Here is a 16,739-nt window from a genome sequence, read left to right as displayed (position 1 = left end):
AAACTGAGAAACACTCAAAATAGACTTATTGCATACTCAAGTATGATGGTGGTCTCAAGACAAGGAAGAACACTTATAAGACGAGGCTGTGAAATAGCCACTCTTTTCATGGAACACCATTTACTTGAAAGAATAACTGATGGAAAAACTGTGTGGTTATTCAACCTGGGTATTTGCAAGATTAATCTCTGGAAATTGAAGGAAGTGAACCAGTCACTTCAAGAAAAATACTTGATAGTATCTGCTCCCAAATGATAAAATCTGAGCTTTCACGAGAAAATTAGATTTTTGGAAAATTTGTTTCTGCTTCTACGAGTCTGACAGCTTCCCAATATGTAAAAAGCTTTTCTGATTAGATAGGTAGTGATAGTAACAATATGATTATTTTATATTGCATAATAAAATGAATTAACATTTGGAAGATCTTCAAAACTCAGCGATTCAATATTTTCCAAATGACCAATTTATGGTATCAGAAAACCACGTAGGGGTAAAACACTGAAAGTGCAAAACACACCAGTGGAATTTAATGTAACAAAGTATATGAGGTTCACTGATACAGTTTCAGATTCTACAATGCAACTAACCTTTAAGAATCTACAAGTTGCTGGCCAGGTGTGATGGCTCACGCCTGCAATCCTAGCACTTTGGGAGGCTGAGGCAGGAGGATCACTTGAGGTCAGGAGTTTGAGACCAGCATGGCCAATATGGTGAAACCCCGTCTCTACTAAAAATATAAAATTAGCCAAGCACGGTGGTGGACACATGTAATCTCAGCTACTCTGGAGGCTGAGGCAGGAGAATCACTTAAGCCCAGAAGGCAGAGGTTGCAGTGAGATGAGATTGTGCCACTGCATTCCAGCCTTCAAGTGAGACTCAATCTACAAAAAAAAAAAAATTAAATGCAACCATTGTGGAAGACAGGGTGGTGATTCCTCAAGGATCTAGAAAGAGAAATACCATTTGACCCAGCAATCCCATTACTGGGTATATACCCAAAGGATTATAAATCATTTGGTTATAAAGACACATGCACACATATGTTCATTGCAGTGCTGCTTCCAATAGCAGACTTGGAAGCAACCCAAATGCCCATCAACCATAGACTGGATAAAGAAAATGGGGCACATATGCATCATGGAATACTATGCAGTCATAAAAAGGATGAGTTCATGTTCTTTGCAGGTACATGGATGAAACTGGAATCCATTATTCTCAGCAAACTGACACAGAAACCAAACACCCGTGTTCTCACTCATAGGCAGATGTTGAACAATGAGCACACATGGACACAGGGAGGGGAACATCACACACTGGGGTCTGTTCGGGGGTGGGGAACTAGGGGAGCAATAGCAGGGGGTGGGGAGGTTGGGAAGGGATAATAGGAGAAATACCTAATGTAGGTGATTGGGAGATGGAGGCAGCATATCACCCTGGCATGTGTGTACCTATGTAACAATCATGCAAGATCTGCTCATGTACCCCACAACTTAAAGTATAATAAAAAATAATAAAAAGGAACTAAAAGTTGTTGAGTTTTTTGGTTGGTGAAATATAAAAGAAGGATATCCATACTTGTGTGAAAAGACTATTAGCATATTTTCCCCTTTCCTCCTGCATAGCTGTGTGAGACTGAAATTCCTTCACATACGTCACCAAAATAACCTCACAACAGATGGAATGAAGAAGCTGCCACGAGAATCCAGTTGTCTTCTGTCAAGCCAGACATTAAGGATATTTACAAAAATGTAAAACAATGCCACTTTTCTCACTAAATTTTTATGCTTTAATTTTTTTTATTAATCATGTTAATATATAATGGGTTTCTTATTATTGCTTTTCAGTAAATATTTTAAAATTTTCCAACAGATAAGACCCTTATAATTAGAAGCTCTTTGGAATCCTCAATAATGTTTAAGAAGCTAAAGTGTTCCTGAGACTAAAACATTTGAGAACTGCTGCACTTATTTACTAATTCTCACACCAACTCTCTGCAGTAAATCGCTATTATCATCCCACCTTTACAGATGAGGAAACTGAAGCACAGTGGTTAAGCAACTTGCTTAAGGTCACATAGCTAGAGGTGGCACAGCAAGAAACAAAACTGAGGGAGTCTGTGTTCTCTACCACTATCTTATTCTTACCTCTATTATTTTCAGAAACAAATATAAAACCCTGACCTTGCTGAAGTGAACTCTTTTGGGGATATCAGAACACTACTTAGTATGTTCCAGTGACAATGTTCTGAATGGAATTTTAGGTAAAAATTCAAGCGAGTAACAGCAACCTTCAGTTCTAGGTACTAAAAAGTAAATGACATACTTTATTTCTAGTTATATTACATGAAAGTAATAGGATATAATTTGTTACACATATGTAATAACTATGACAAAAAATAATTACTGAGTCCTTATCTTGAGCCAGGCACTATTCCAAGTACTCAGCATGGACTAGCTCACTGAACTCTCAAAACAGCTCTAAGTCGTAGGTGTTATTGTCTCCCTTTTATAGATGAGGGAACTGAGGCAGTGAGCTTATGAAGCTTACGAAACCAAGATCGCACTGCCAGTAAACTGCAGAGATGGATTTCAGACTGCAGCAGTGAGGCTCCAGAGTCAATCCTCTTAACTATTTCCTTCTGTTGCTTCTGCTTGCTTGAAACAAGCTAACCTCCAAAATGTTTATATTCTAAATATTCTTTAACAGTGGTTTTCAAACCTTAGGATAGACCAGAACCACCTGGAGATAGACTCCTGGGCTCCACCTCCAGAGTTTCTGATTCAGTTGTCTAGATGGGGACTCCAGAACTCGCATTTCTAATCAGTTCCCAGGTGATGCTGATGCTACTCATGCCATGACCACATTCTGAGAACCACTGCAATATGATGCAGAAATTCAGAAGTGACATAAATGACATAAAGTCCACCAGCTATGAGGGAGCTCACAGTTCTCTAAACCATTGGTATTAGTTGGTATGCAAAGTTGCCATTCAAATACAAGTGTGTTATTTGGGATGTACTTTTACTAAGAAATGATTCATTATTGATCTGCAACGCAAATTTAACAAAATATCTTGTATTTTATTTGCTAAATCTGGCAACTTTACTGATATGCTTTTTGCTTATTTGTCATTTGACTTGGGCATGGGTGTAGGAGATAAATTATCCTGTGTCAGGGTTAATAGTGCTTGCTTTTCAATCAACCACCATCTTCATTCCAAAGGATAGGATCAGGTGAAAGACAAAGTGGGAGAAATTGAGTTAAAAAGTTATTCATCCATCTATTCATCCATACAACATTTATTAAGCACCAACCATATGAGGAGACTGAACAAGATGCTCAACAGTGACAATGAAATATAGTTTCCTGAAATTAACCAATAACGAAAATGAAGCAAAACTTGTTTCAGCCAAAAGGACACTGAAACCAATTCTTCAATTGTAATTTCTGCCTCAATAATGAAAAAAGCTATAGAGAGAGATGTTATTACCTTAGTAACCTGGGTGACCCGAGTGGCATCGTCATCTGTCATTTCTGAGAGGCATTTTGCTATGCCAATATATAGCTCTAGATCCTTTCTCTGATAAAGAAAAATCCCAAACATGTCAACAGTGTAAAATAACGGGTCTAAATGTTCTGACAAATTGTTAGATTTTTCTTATCCCCATGAACGGCAGCTGATGAGATTTTAATTTTAACCAAACCAAAACATTTGGCCAAATTTTACCACTTTGAAGACATCTTTCCTATTACTCTGTATAATTTTTTAGCTATATTTTTTCTCCTTATCAAAATTGCTTCATCCCAAATAAACTTCTAATCTCTTTGTAAAACTACAATTCAGATGTCTTTTGGGGGAGGGGAAGGGCTGATGCTAAATCATTTTATATAATCAGTATGTGAGAAAACATGCCCAAGGATTCTCCAGGTGTAAAGTGTAAGAACTTTTGAGCTTTCTCGTTGTCTAGAAGAGGCATTTAGTAAAAAGGACTAATAGCAAATTTCCTGGTGCAGCACTGGTTAAACTGCTTCTAAGCTTGCTCAAAACTTTGGTTCTAAATATTCAACCTCAATTTAGATCTTGGAAACAAACACACTCCTAGTAACAAATGTGGTTATTTCTTGCTAGCCTTCCCACCCACATTCTTAAAACATACACCTCCCAGTTTGCCAAAAAGCCTTTAAAAGATCCCAAACATAAATTGTCAGGAATGTAAATATTTTTGTTCCTCACCCGAATCTTATTTGGCAGGAGATCAAAAATTTTCCCAGTAGCTTCACAGAGCAGACTCCAGAGGTGGTGGGCAGGGCTGGGTAGTTTCATGGCCTGGCTCAGACCCTGTAAGGCACTTGGGCACAGCTCAGGATTTCCAAGTGGGGAAGCTGCTTTAAAAACTGCTAGCATTAAATTTTCAACAAAACCCAGGATCTGTTCATCAGAGACGTGTTTTAACCAGAGTGGTGCAGATACCAGGAGATATCTCTTGATATCCAGCTGGAAGTAAAACAGAAGAGGTTTAATGTAAACAGGCAAGTCTGGGTTTGCAGTGTTCAAAACCTGTAGGTCATCACTGTGTTTGAGGGTAGACTGAGAGATAAAAGCTTCAGGTAACTCCCTTCCCCCTTCATTTTCTCAGAGCTTCATGGTACAGTGGGCCACCAATGCATGTAATTTTGGCTGCTGCAGTTACTTCTGATCCAGGGTGAATCATGTGTTTATTTGGAATCTGGCAATCCATCTGTGAACTACTCAGCTTAAACCTTCAATCTTTTCAGTGATGGGAATAAAATGCTACTTCTGAAAGTACATGACAGTTACTTTTCAGTTTTAAAAGGTCACATTCTCTGGCAAGAAAAGTTGATGAAAGGCTCATTTGCTGAAAATCAAGTAAACAGAGCATCGGATATTATTAATTTCTTCTTCTGAGAAAAAATAAGTCATAAGGAGAAGCGACATGCTGGGACCATTTATGACCAGGAAAACCACCAGCTGAGCATATAGAACTGACCAGGTACCTTAGAGTTCAGGAGACCCAAGCAAGGGCATGTTAGTAATAGCTCTGTTATGTGACAGACTTTAACCGAGTGGGTTTCAAAAACTCTTAGGAACATAAGCATGCTACTAAAGGGGCAACAAGACTAAAACAAGTGATCTAAAAATAAAATCTGGCAAAATAAATGATCTAAAAAAAAATCTAGCAAAAACATGTTTTGTGTGTGGTTTTTTTTTTCCAAGATTGCACACAAAAGTAGGGGAGGGACAGAGGAATAATTTTTTCTGCAAATTTCTGAAAAGATCGTTGTAGTTGCGTGAGTTTTCTCAAGACCTCATTTTAAAGAATATACCATCTCAGATCATTTTATACTTAAGAAAATGATTTCAGAAACTTAATTTGTTAATTAACCAGGATAACAATAAAGATAATCAAAGACAAATGCACAGAGTAGCACAGAGGTAAAAGATAAATGAAAGGATAAGTAAAATTTAGAAAAATTTCAGAGGTCAACCAAACAGGCTGGATATAGGTCTGATTCAAAAGGAAGGCCTTAACACAATAGGGCTTCAAAGTCAGATACCTACAGCTCTCTCATTTATTAGCTAGGCCAACTTTGCTTGACCTCCATTTGCCTCAGTTTATAAGTCTTTTAAAATGGAAATAATAAAACATCTCTCTCAGACATGAAACAAGACATACATAGAAAAACTTCGTTTTACATAATTCCATTCTAAAGAATTTCTAAAATTTATATGAAATTTAAATTTACATAAAGCTTATTTTAGAAAGGCAATATGACAGAAAGCAGATCAGCGGTGTTTTGGGTCTGAAGCTGGGAATGGGGATTGACTACAAACAAGCACCATGGACTTGTCAGGTGATGGAAATGTTCTTGGTGATGACTGAAAAACCTATAAAGGTACTAAAATTCACCACATTTTACACGTAAGACAGCCATATTTTAGGGTACATAAATTATAACACAACAAAGCTATTTTAAAAATTGTCCTGACAGGCTGTAGGGAAATTAAGTTTGCCTTCTGTAAGTACTCACTGAGTGCTTGCAGGTACCAGGGGCACAGCCAGGACTCAGTAAGTGGCAGGCAGTTGGGAGCCACTTGGAGCAGACAGTTGGAGTGAAGTTAATACCTGACAGAAAGGATGCAGACCTTGATAACATCCACCTTCAATTAAAGACAATGAGGAGGAGTAGGAAAGGCTTAAAAAGACAAAATACAGGCCAGAAGTGATGGCGCATGCCTGTAATCCCAGTATTTTGGGAAGCCAAGGCAGGCAAATCACTTGAGGTCAGGAGTTCGAGACCAGTCTTGCCAACTTGGTGAAACCCTGTCTCTACTAAAAATACAAAAATTAGACAGGCATGGTGGCACACACCTATAGTCCCAGCCACTTGAGAAACTGAGGCTCAAAAATCACTTGAACCCAGGAGGCAGAGGTTGCAGTGAGCTGAGATCATGCCACTGCACTCCAGCCCAGGCTGTGGAGCAAGATTTTGTCTCAAAAACAACAAACGCAAAAACAGTGCAGAATAGAGACAAAGGCCAAGAGGCTGCGGAAATGATAAGAGGGCTTTGCACTATTCTCAAACAAAGCCTCCTAGGACAGAAGAATAGGCCACATTATGGAGACAATTAAAAGATGACAGCATTTAAGTTACATCAACTGGTAAACCTCTAAATAATCATGGAATATGTTTTTCTGTTCTAGCTTGAAACACACTCAAAATTATGCATCTTTACTAACTTTATATCTTTAAACTCTCTTGCCCTATTCTTATCTGCACTTGGCCTAGACATGAAAGGTGCTAGTCCCCTCTAACACAAACACCAGGCTGGGTCATTTCTTTCTCAACACTTTGCTCAAGCTAAACAGCCTAGTAGAGATCTTTCACTCTCTCCACCTACAGCCCCTGGTCCACCTGATGTGATACTTAAACCAAATCAAGGCTCACCTTAATTGCTGTCTTCTCTGGGAAAGGGAAAGGATAATATATGGATGAGTCTAGTACATATGGATTTCCTTTCTCTTAATATGTACTGAAATAATTACATATACCATATAATCAAATAAACGTAAGTTCAAATAATTCCACAACTTTCTAGCTATATGATCTTGAGAAAGGAACTTTAATACCACCAATCATCTTTTTCCACTTTTTGTAATAAATGGTAGCTAAAGCATGAATGGTAATGGCTTTGGCAGGTTGCGAACTATATAATTTTCCAGTGTGCAGGCCAGCTACTATCGAGCCCTTAATTTTTGCAAGATCTCATCAGCCTCCTCTAGACTTTGAGAACACAAACCCAAATGAACATTAATCTCCTCCAAAACAACAATATCCTCCTGTAGGCCAACAGCCTTAGTTACTACATACACTCAGACTGTGGATCAGTGGTGGCGTCACCCACAAGCCCAAAAGTGCAGCTGCATTCTGGGATGACTGTGCCTGGGTCACCATAATTTCAAGGCACAACTGCTGGATCTCTTCACCTGAAAGGCAAGAAATGAGAAGAATGTGAATATACAGTTACTTCTCTGAGTCATTTTCAGGCTTTAATATCTCATATCAAAGCATCTGCTATGTGACTTTTTCAGGTAACAGAACTTCAGTAAACCAGAAGAGATATTATAAGAGACTTGTTAGTTATGAGGCCAAATTACACGTCCAATGGCATCACAGTCCCAAGTCTTATAACTAGCAAAGGCCTTCAACTAGGTAGGGGAATTTCTTTTATGATATCCAGAGGAACCTACACACTCACACACTAACTAAAATGTGAGACAATTCTAGCTAATAATCTCTTGATCTCTGTTTTTCCCATCTCTCCCTCTCCTATGCAGAGCATAAAATAATATATCAAGGTGTAGAATGGCTTAAAGATACATCCACATTCTCTAGTGATCAAGTCTTTCTAATAGTCTGATTTCAATCAGCACCTTATTTTCCTTCCTTTTTCTAAGGACTTAACTGAAACACAAACATTTCAATATAGCGCACAAAAGTAGGGGAGGGACAGAAGAACACATTTTCAGTGAAATCTCTGGAAACAGAGTATGATGACATTGTATCTTACACAGAGATTAGGTTTATATGAAAGCATTTAAGTGAAGAATTGTGTATAGTCAAACTTACCTTTATCTTTAAAACTGAACATAAAGTATAAAAGTTGTTTTGTACATATGTAAGTGTGCACTCTACTAAATGATAGACCACTCATGGCAGGCACACACAAACACACACTATTTTACAACACTGTTTACATTGTTCTTCTTCCCTACTTCTTATTTTATTTTTACTTTTAGAGTTAGGGTAGGGAAAAAGTACATTAAATTATATTTGTGTAACTCTATTCTGTATAAAAGAGGTTACTATGGATAAATTGGAGATGTTGAGGTGTGCATTCCCTTTGCCGCTCACCACAAAATAACTGTGGTAAGCAGAATAATGGTCCCCAATAATGTCCACATCCTGATCCCTGGAACCTGCGAATACACCACCTTATATGGCAAAGAAACTTTGCAGATACGATTAAGGTTAAGGCTCTTGAGATGGAGAGATTATCCTGGATTATTTAAGTGAGCCCATTAATCACGAGTCCTTCAAGGTGAAAAACATTTCCTGGCTACAGAGAACCAGAAAGATAATAGTGTGAGAAACCTTCCCCCTCCATTGCTTGCTTTGAAGATGAAGAAAGGGGGCCGCAAGTCAAAGAATATGGGTAGCTTCTAGAGGCTAGAAAAGGAAATGAATTCTCCCCTAGAACCTCTAGAAAGGCATTCTGCTCTGCTGATATCATGATCTTAGTCCGGTGAGAAACATTTTGGACTTCTGGCCTATAGACTTGTAAAGATAATACATTTGTGTTGTTTCAAGCCACTGTGGTAAGCTGTTATAGCAGCAATAGAAAATTATACAGCATTCCATATCGTACTTCTCGAAACCTGGGGCTCTGGAAGTGCAGTTTGATAACCACAAAGCCAAGCTTAATGGAACCTGTACCACATTCTCAGCAGTATGCACACCTCAGTCAAGCATTGTTTTTGGCAGGTGTATCTGGTCTGTGTCTTTAGACCTCTTCTTCCTCACCTTAAGAAGCTCAATGACCCAGTGAAAGTAACACAGCCATCCCATCCAACTTGACAAATGTCAAGATCTGAAAAGTCTATCAAGTCACTACACAATGTGACACAGAATCTGTTTTTCCATTCAAGTCAAATCCTAAAATTAAAGTCAGAAGACCTAACAACACATGATATTTACCAAAATTCAGCCTCATAAGTGGAGAGAGAAGTGCAGCCCAGTTCACAGGAGGATACTGGTAGCTTTCTCCAACAGTGGCTATGGGTTTCATCACTACTTTAAGAAGGGAAGGAGGCACAGATTCAGGACCTGTAACAGAACGGGAAAAGTAATAGTAAAACACCTGCATAGCATCATGGAAGGGGAAATGCCAACAATTCCTTCCTTCTTCTAGTGGCAAAGGATCCGATATCATCTTCAACTGTGATCAAACCTTCAATTCTGTGCTCTTAATTTCAACTCCATTTACCAGAAAACCTTGCTCCTTCTGTTCTCTTTTTAAAAAGTTTATAAATTTCTCATTGATATATAACTGTATATATTTATGGAGTATAGAGTGATATCTCCATACATATGTGCAATGAACAAATCAGGGTAAGTAGCATATCCATCATCTCCAATATTTATCATTTCTTTATACTGAAACATTCAAAATTCTCTTTTCTAGCTGTGTGGAAATAACAATTATTATTAACTATAGTCACCCTACAATGCTTTAGGACACCAGAACTTATTCCCCACATAAAAAATGAGAATTTATTCCTCATTTTGTTTGCTTTAATCAACCTCTATTTATTGCCCCATCCTCTTCCTCTTCCTAACCTCTAGTAACCTCTATTCTATACTCTCTACCTTTATAGAAGATCAACTTTCTTTGGCATCACATATGAGATCAACATTTTTAGCTCCCACACACATATGTAATATTTATCTTTCTGTGGCTGGCTTGTTTCACTTAACTTGAGTTCTCCAAGTGGCCATAAATGACATGATTCCATTCTTTTACTTGTCTATAGTCTTTCCTTTTTCTCTGGATAAAACATTTTCCACACTGCTGATTAGCTATACTCTGCACGCTCTTGTCTTTTTATCTAGTTTTCAAAATTAAGTAACTTCTATTACATTATTACCTCACTGCTCACTCACTCCTTAATCTCCTTCCAGCAGAGAGGACAAGAACTGCTCACTCACATACATTCCCTTCTAAGGACTACAGATTACCTAGTCTCTGTGGTGCTAGGCTGCATTATGTACTATGGGAGTCTCTATTTTTTCTGCTTCCCAGCCAGTGCCATGGTGATCGTTCTAGAAGGGAGCACCTAACGGCTGTGTAACAGCTAGTCCATCAGTTAACCAGATGCCTATGACATGGTACCATTACTTCAATATCATATTCCTTTTTTTTAATGGACTGTGTATACAGTAATAAGATATTAGAAAACAGTTAGTGGAGCATTTGTGAGTGGAAACATAGGGTGCAGTCAGAAATGGAATAGCCATTAAGGGCCATGTAAAAGTGAAGCTATGAAGAGGTCATAAACAGTATAGCACATTAAAATGTAGAAGACCAAGGAGAAGTAAACGCAGCACGATCAACATTGGCAGCAGAAAGGAAATTATCATCAGCAGAAAGAGAAGCAGAATCAACAAAAGGAAAAGCAGAAGAAGCACGATCAGCAAATAAAGCACCTGGATCAGATGATGATGAAAAAGGAGGAATCAGAAGTGGAAGTAGAGTCAGCAAAAGGAAAAACACCTTCAGAAAAGAGAAGCATAGGAAGGAGAAGCAGAGGCAAAGTCATCAGAAAAAGTAGCAAAATCAGTAGATGCTGAAAGATGGAAGAAGCAGATGTGGCACCAGAGTTAGCAAAAGTGAAAACAGCAGCAGAGAAGAGAAGCATAGGAAAAAGGAGAAGCAGAGGCCAAATCAGCAGGTGCTAAAAGGGGGAAGCAAGAGTCAGCAGAAGAAAAAGAAGCTGCAGAAAGGAGAATCAGGAAAAAGGAGAAGCAGAGGCCACATCAACAGATGCTGAAAGAAGGGGGAAGCAGGGCAGAGTAAGCAAAAGTGAAAACCGAAGCTGAAATGAGAAGCACAGGAAAAAGGAGAAGCAGAGATCAAATCAGCAGATGCGAAAGGGGGAAGCAAGAGTTAGCAGAAGAAAAAATAGCTGCAGAAATAAGAAACACAGGAGAAAGGAGAAGCAGAGGCCCTATCAGCAGATGCTGAAAGAAGAGGGAAGCAGAACAGGGCAAAGTCAACAGAAGGTAAAATAGCTGCAGAAAGGAGAAGCATGGTAAAAAAAAAAAAAAAAAAAAAAAAAAAAAAAAGGAGAAGCAGTGGCAAAATCAGCAGATGCTGAAAGATAGGGGAAGCAGAAGTGGGGTCAGAATTAGCAAAAGTGAAAACAGCAGCAGAAAAGAGAAGCATAAGAAAAAGGAGAAGCAGAGGCCAAATCAGCAGATGCTGAAAGATGGGGAAGAAGAAGTGGGGTCAGAGTTAGCAAAAGTGAAAACAGCAGCGAAGAGAAGCCTAAGAAAAAGGGGAAGCAAAGGCCAAACCAGCAGATGCTGAAAGAGGGGGAAACAAAACAGGGCAAAGTCAGCACAAGGTAAAATAGGTACAGAAAGGAGAAACATGGGAAAAAGGAGAAGCAGAGGCCACATCAGCAGATGATGAAAGAAGAGGGAAGCAGAACAGGGCAAAGTCAGCAGAAAGCAAAATAGCTACAGAAAGGAGACACACAGGAAAAGGGAGAAGCAGAGGCAAAATGAGCAGAAGCTGAAGAAGGAGGAAGCAAAAGCAAAGCAGAATCAGCAGAAGTAAAAATAGCTACAGAAAGGAGAAACAGGGAAAAGGAGAAGCAGAGGTAAAATTAGCACACTGAAAAGGTGGAAGATGAAATAAGGCAGAGTAGCAGAAGGAAAAATAGCTGCAAAAAAGGAGAAACATAGGATAAAGGAGAAGCTATGTGGAATCAGCAGAAAAACTAACAGAATCATCGGAAGCTAAAAAAGAGAAACAGAAGCAAAATGAACAGATACTCAAAAATCAGACAGAGAAAACAAAATGAAAAGCAACAGAAAGCAGCACAGGAGAAAAGAAGTACATGCAGAATTAGCAGGAAAAGCAGAATAACTGGAAGCTGAGAGAGAGAGATCAGAGAGAGAATCAACAAAAGGAAAAAAAAAGTAACAGCTAAAAATGGAATAGCATTGGAAAAAGGAGAAGCATATAAAAATGGGAAAAGAACATGGATATTTTCCCAAAGATGATACTCAAATGTCCAACAAGCATATGAAGATGCCCAATATCACTAATCAGCAGGAAAAAAGACAAACCAAATCAAAATCACAGTGAGATATCACCCCATACCTAATAGAATGGTCCTTAAAAACAACAGCAACAACAATACCAGAAAATAACAAGTGCTGGCAAGGATACAGAGATACTACAACTTTTATGTACACTTGGTAGAATTATCAAATGGTACAACCACGATATAAACAGTATGGCAGTTCCATAAAAAATTACACATTTTATGTAAATATAAAATTATAACTAGAACTACCATATAATCCAGCAACCTCACTTTTGGGCATATAGCCCAAAGAAATTGAAAGCAGGATCTTGAAGACATATTTGCAAACCCATGTTCACAGCAGCATTATTCACAATAGCCAAGTGGTAAAAGCAACCCAGATGTCCACTGATGAAAGAATGAATAAACAAAATTAGTATATACATAACACGGAATATTATTCAGACTTATAAAGAAAGAAAATCATGTTACATGCTATAGCATGGATGAAACTTAAGGCCATTACACTAAATTAGTCACTCACTTAAAAAAAGTATGATTCCATTTATGTGAAGTACTTAAAGTAGTCAAATTCACAGAAAAAGAAAATAGTATGGTGGTTATCAGGGGCTAGGGAGAGGGATGGTGAAAAACAGAGTTATTGTTTAATGGCTATAGAGTTTCAGTTTTCTAAGATGAAAAAGTTCTAGAGCTCTGTTTCATACTAATATAAACATATATTCACATTAACACTACTGAACTGTACACTTAAAAATGGTTAAGAGGGTAAATTTTATGTTATGTACTTATCAACACAGTTTTTTAAAAAAAGAAGATCCATATTCAGAAATAGCAGAATTGCTAGAAACTAAAAAAAAAATGTAGAAGCAGAAGTGGTGAAAGAGTATTTCTTAAAATTTTTGCTTTTCTGAGTACATAGTAGGTGTATATATTTATGAGGTACATGAGATATTTTTATATAGGCATGCAATGTGTAATAGTCATATTATGAAGAAAAGGCAGAATATTTTTTGTTTTCCTTTTTTGACATCTGGTGTTCAAGGAAATCTCCATCAGACACTAGCTAATCACTGGCTACAAGAATAGAGCTTTCAGAAACAAAGAATACAGACAAGCCTTACAAACACAATTTTGACAAGTCACTAAAGTCACCACAGCAAGAAACAAAAACAAATAATGAAGAAAAGAAACCATCTAATACTCCAAGTTACTCTGTTATAACATCCAAAATATTCCATTTTCAAAGTTCAGGAGCTGGATGATGGTGAGAGTTGCTTAATTAATGCTTAATGTCACAAACTATCACATTAATGCTTAATGTCATAAAATTGTACATTAAAAAATATAAATTTTATGTTATATATTTCACCACAATATTTTGTTAGAATAAAACTGAATTTTAACAGACATTCAAAAATGTCCAGTTTTCAAAAAAAAATGGAGCATAAAATGAAACAAGGAAGCTTTGTCATTTCACAGAAGAAATTAACAGAAAATGTCCCAGAGAAGGCAAAGACATTAGACTTACTAGACCAAGACTTGAAATCAACTGTCCTAAATATATTCTGCTAAAGAAAATTATGGACAAAGAACTAAAAGAAACCAGGAGAACAACACAAGAAAACAAAAAAAGAGTATTAACAGAGAGTTCTTTTTTAAAAGAACCGAACAAATTCTAGAGTTCTGTACTATAAAAAGTACAGTAACTGTAATGAAAAACTCACTAGTGTTTAAATAGCAGACTTGAGCAGGCAAAACAATCATCTCACATAAAGATATGTCAACTGAAATCACTCAGTCTACAGAGAAGGAAAAAAAGAAGAAAAGTGTGAACAGAGCCTGAGGATACATCAAGCATACCAATGGATGCATAACAGTCATTCCAGAAGGACAGGAGAGAAAGGGGCAGAATGAATATGTGAAAAAATAATGGCCAAAAACGTCTCCAATTTAATAAAGACACAAATCCATACATTCAAGAAGCTCAACAAAGTTTAAGAAAGAAAAAGGCAAAGAGATCCACACTAAGACACACTGTAGTCAAATTTTCAAAAGACAAAGACAAAGAGAAAATCCTGAAAGGAGCAAAGAGAAGTGAGTCATCACATACAAGGAATTCCCAGTAAGATTAACAGCTCATTTCTCATTAGAAACCATGGAGTGCAGTAAGGAGCAGGATTATACTTTTAAAGTCCAATAAGGAGCAGGATAACACTTTTTACTGAAAGAAAAAAAAATGTCATCCAAAAATGCTGTATCCAACAAAACTATAATTCAAGCATTAGGGAGAAATTAAGATATTAGGAAAAAACAAAGTTCAGAGAGCTCGTTACTCATAGACACGCCCTACAAAAAATGTTAATAGGAGTCCTTAAGGCTAAAATAAAAGGACACTAAATAGTAATCTAAAAATTTGAAGCTTTTACAAAGAAAAAATTCTGGTTAAGGTAATTACACAGGTAAATATAAAAGCCATTACTAATATTTTTTTATAACTCATTTTCACTTATTATATGATTCAAAAGGCATATGCATAAAACAATGATTATAAATCCATATTAATGGGAAAATAATATATAAACATGTAATTTCAGAAAATAACAACACAAAGGGAAGAAATAGAACTCCACAGAAGCAGAATTATTGTATGTTGTTGATGCTCAGTTGGCATCAATTCAAACTAAGTTAATCAAGAAATTTAACAATTATAAACACACACAAATCAAACAATAGAGCCCCCAAATACATAAACACTGCCAGAATTAAAAGGAGAAATAGATAGCTCTACAGTAACAACTGAAGGCTTCAATACTCTACATTCAATAATGGATAGAATATCTAGACATATGATTAATAAGTATATAAAGGATTCTTATTAATCAACAGTATAAACCAGAGAGACCTAGCTGGCATAGCTAGAACAGGTCCACTCAACACCATCAGAATACACATTAATTTCAAGAGCACAGCGAACATCCTCTAAGACTGACCACCTGTCAGACCACAATACAAGTCTCAATAAATTTTAAAAGAGTAAAATCATACAAAGTATTTTCATAATCACAATGCAATGAAGTTAGAAATCAAGAACAGACCGATCCAAGATGGCCAATCGCTAACATCTCGGGACCGCAGCTCTCAGTGAAGGCGCGGAGAACTAGACTACGCCACACTTTCAGACAAATTCTAGTCACTCACTGAGCAGAAGATCCCCAGTGGAGGAATCACACGGGTCGCCAGCACGACTTTCGTGGCAGGCGCGGCGGTTCCTCCGGGGCCTCGCGCCTTAGCTCTTGGAGCAGAGTAAACAGGTTCGGAGGACCCACAAGGGCCCCCAGCACGACACCAGAGCCTGGCGCAGCGGCTGTGATGGCACCTTGGCGTGGCAGTGCTTGGTGCAGAGGCGCAGAGTAAACGGGACCAGTTCCCCTTCTGACTGAGGTTTGGAGCCCCAGGAAGGCAGAGTTGCCCACTACGGACACAAGAAGGAAGCCAGACAAGAGAATCCTGGGCAGAAAAGCACCGTCAGTTTTAACGCCGCTGCTCTGGCCCTGGGAACTAACAACCTGGACGCCCACTCAAGAGACCTAATCTGAAAGTTGGTAAATTCAAAGACCACAGGAGGATAAACTTACAATGACGGGAAGAAACCAGCGTAAAAAAGCTGAGAATACTCAAAGTCAGAATGCCTCTCCCTCTAAAGATGATCACAGTTCCACATCGACAATGGAACAAGGCTTGATGGAGAACGAGCGCATCCCAATGCTAGAATATCGCTTCAGGGAATGGATAATAACAAACTTCAGTGAGTTAAAAGAACATGTTGTAGCCCAACGTAAAGAAACTAGGAACTTTGAAAAAAAGTTTGATGAAATCCTATTGAGAATAGACAACTTAGAGAGGAGTATGAGTGAAATAATGGAACTGAAGAATACAATACAGGAACTCCGAGAAGTATGCACAGGTTTAAACACTCGAATTGTTCAAGCAGAAGAAGGGATATCAGACGTCAAAGTCCAACTCAATGAAATAAAACGCGAAGAAAAGATTAGAGAAAAAAGGATAAAAAGGAATGAGCAAAGTCTCCAAGAAATGTGGGACTATGTGAAAAGACCAAATCTACGGTTGATAGGCATACCTGAATGCGACGGAGAGAATGAATCCAAGATGGAAAATACCCTTCAGGAAATTATTCAGGAAAATTTTCCTAAACTAGCAAAGCAGGTCAATATTCAACCTCAGATCCGGAACAAGTAAACTTAATAAATATTTATAGAGCTCTCCACTTCAAATACACAAAATAAACATTCTAGTCAATAC

The 16,739-nt window shown here is 37.8% G+C and overlaps 1 protein-coding gene across 10 annotated transcripts in view; it reads right to left on the bottom strand.

Annotated features, from left to right (window-relative positions):
* The window catches only part of FOCAD (focadhesin), a 302,205-nt gene that overhangs the window by 12,900 nt on the left and 272,566 nt on the right, over positions 1-16,739 (bottom strand). For all 10 annotated transcript variants that reach the window (XR_013534562.1, XR_013534576.1, XM_078370173.1 and 7 more), the window contains 4 exons: positions 9,280-9,408; positions 7,393-7,508; positions 4,235-4,495; positions 3,491-3,580 (listed from right to left, as the gene is read on the bottom strand). Coding sequence is in view for 8 of the 10 variants with exons in the window: in XM_078370173.1 (XP_078226299.1) it covers positions 3,491-3,580; positions 4,235-4,495; positions 7,393-7,508; positions 9,280-9,408 (596 nt within the window). In the remaining 2 variants the exon portion in view is untranslated. The remainder of the gene's footprint in view (positions 1-3,490; positions 3,581-4,234; positions 4,496-7,392; positions 7,509-9,279; positions 9,409-16,739) is intronic.

Source organism: Callithrix jacchus, chromosome 1 (genome assembly GCF_049354715.1).
Source record: "Callithrix jacchus isolate 240 chromosome 1, calJac240_pri, whole genome shotgun sequence".
NCBI lineage: Eukaryota > Metazoa > Chordata > Mammalia > Primates > Cebidae > Callithrix > Callithrix jacchus.
The sequence above is the reverse complement of the archived record's forward strand: the minus strand, read 5'-3'. Positions and strand labels throughout refer to the sequence as shown.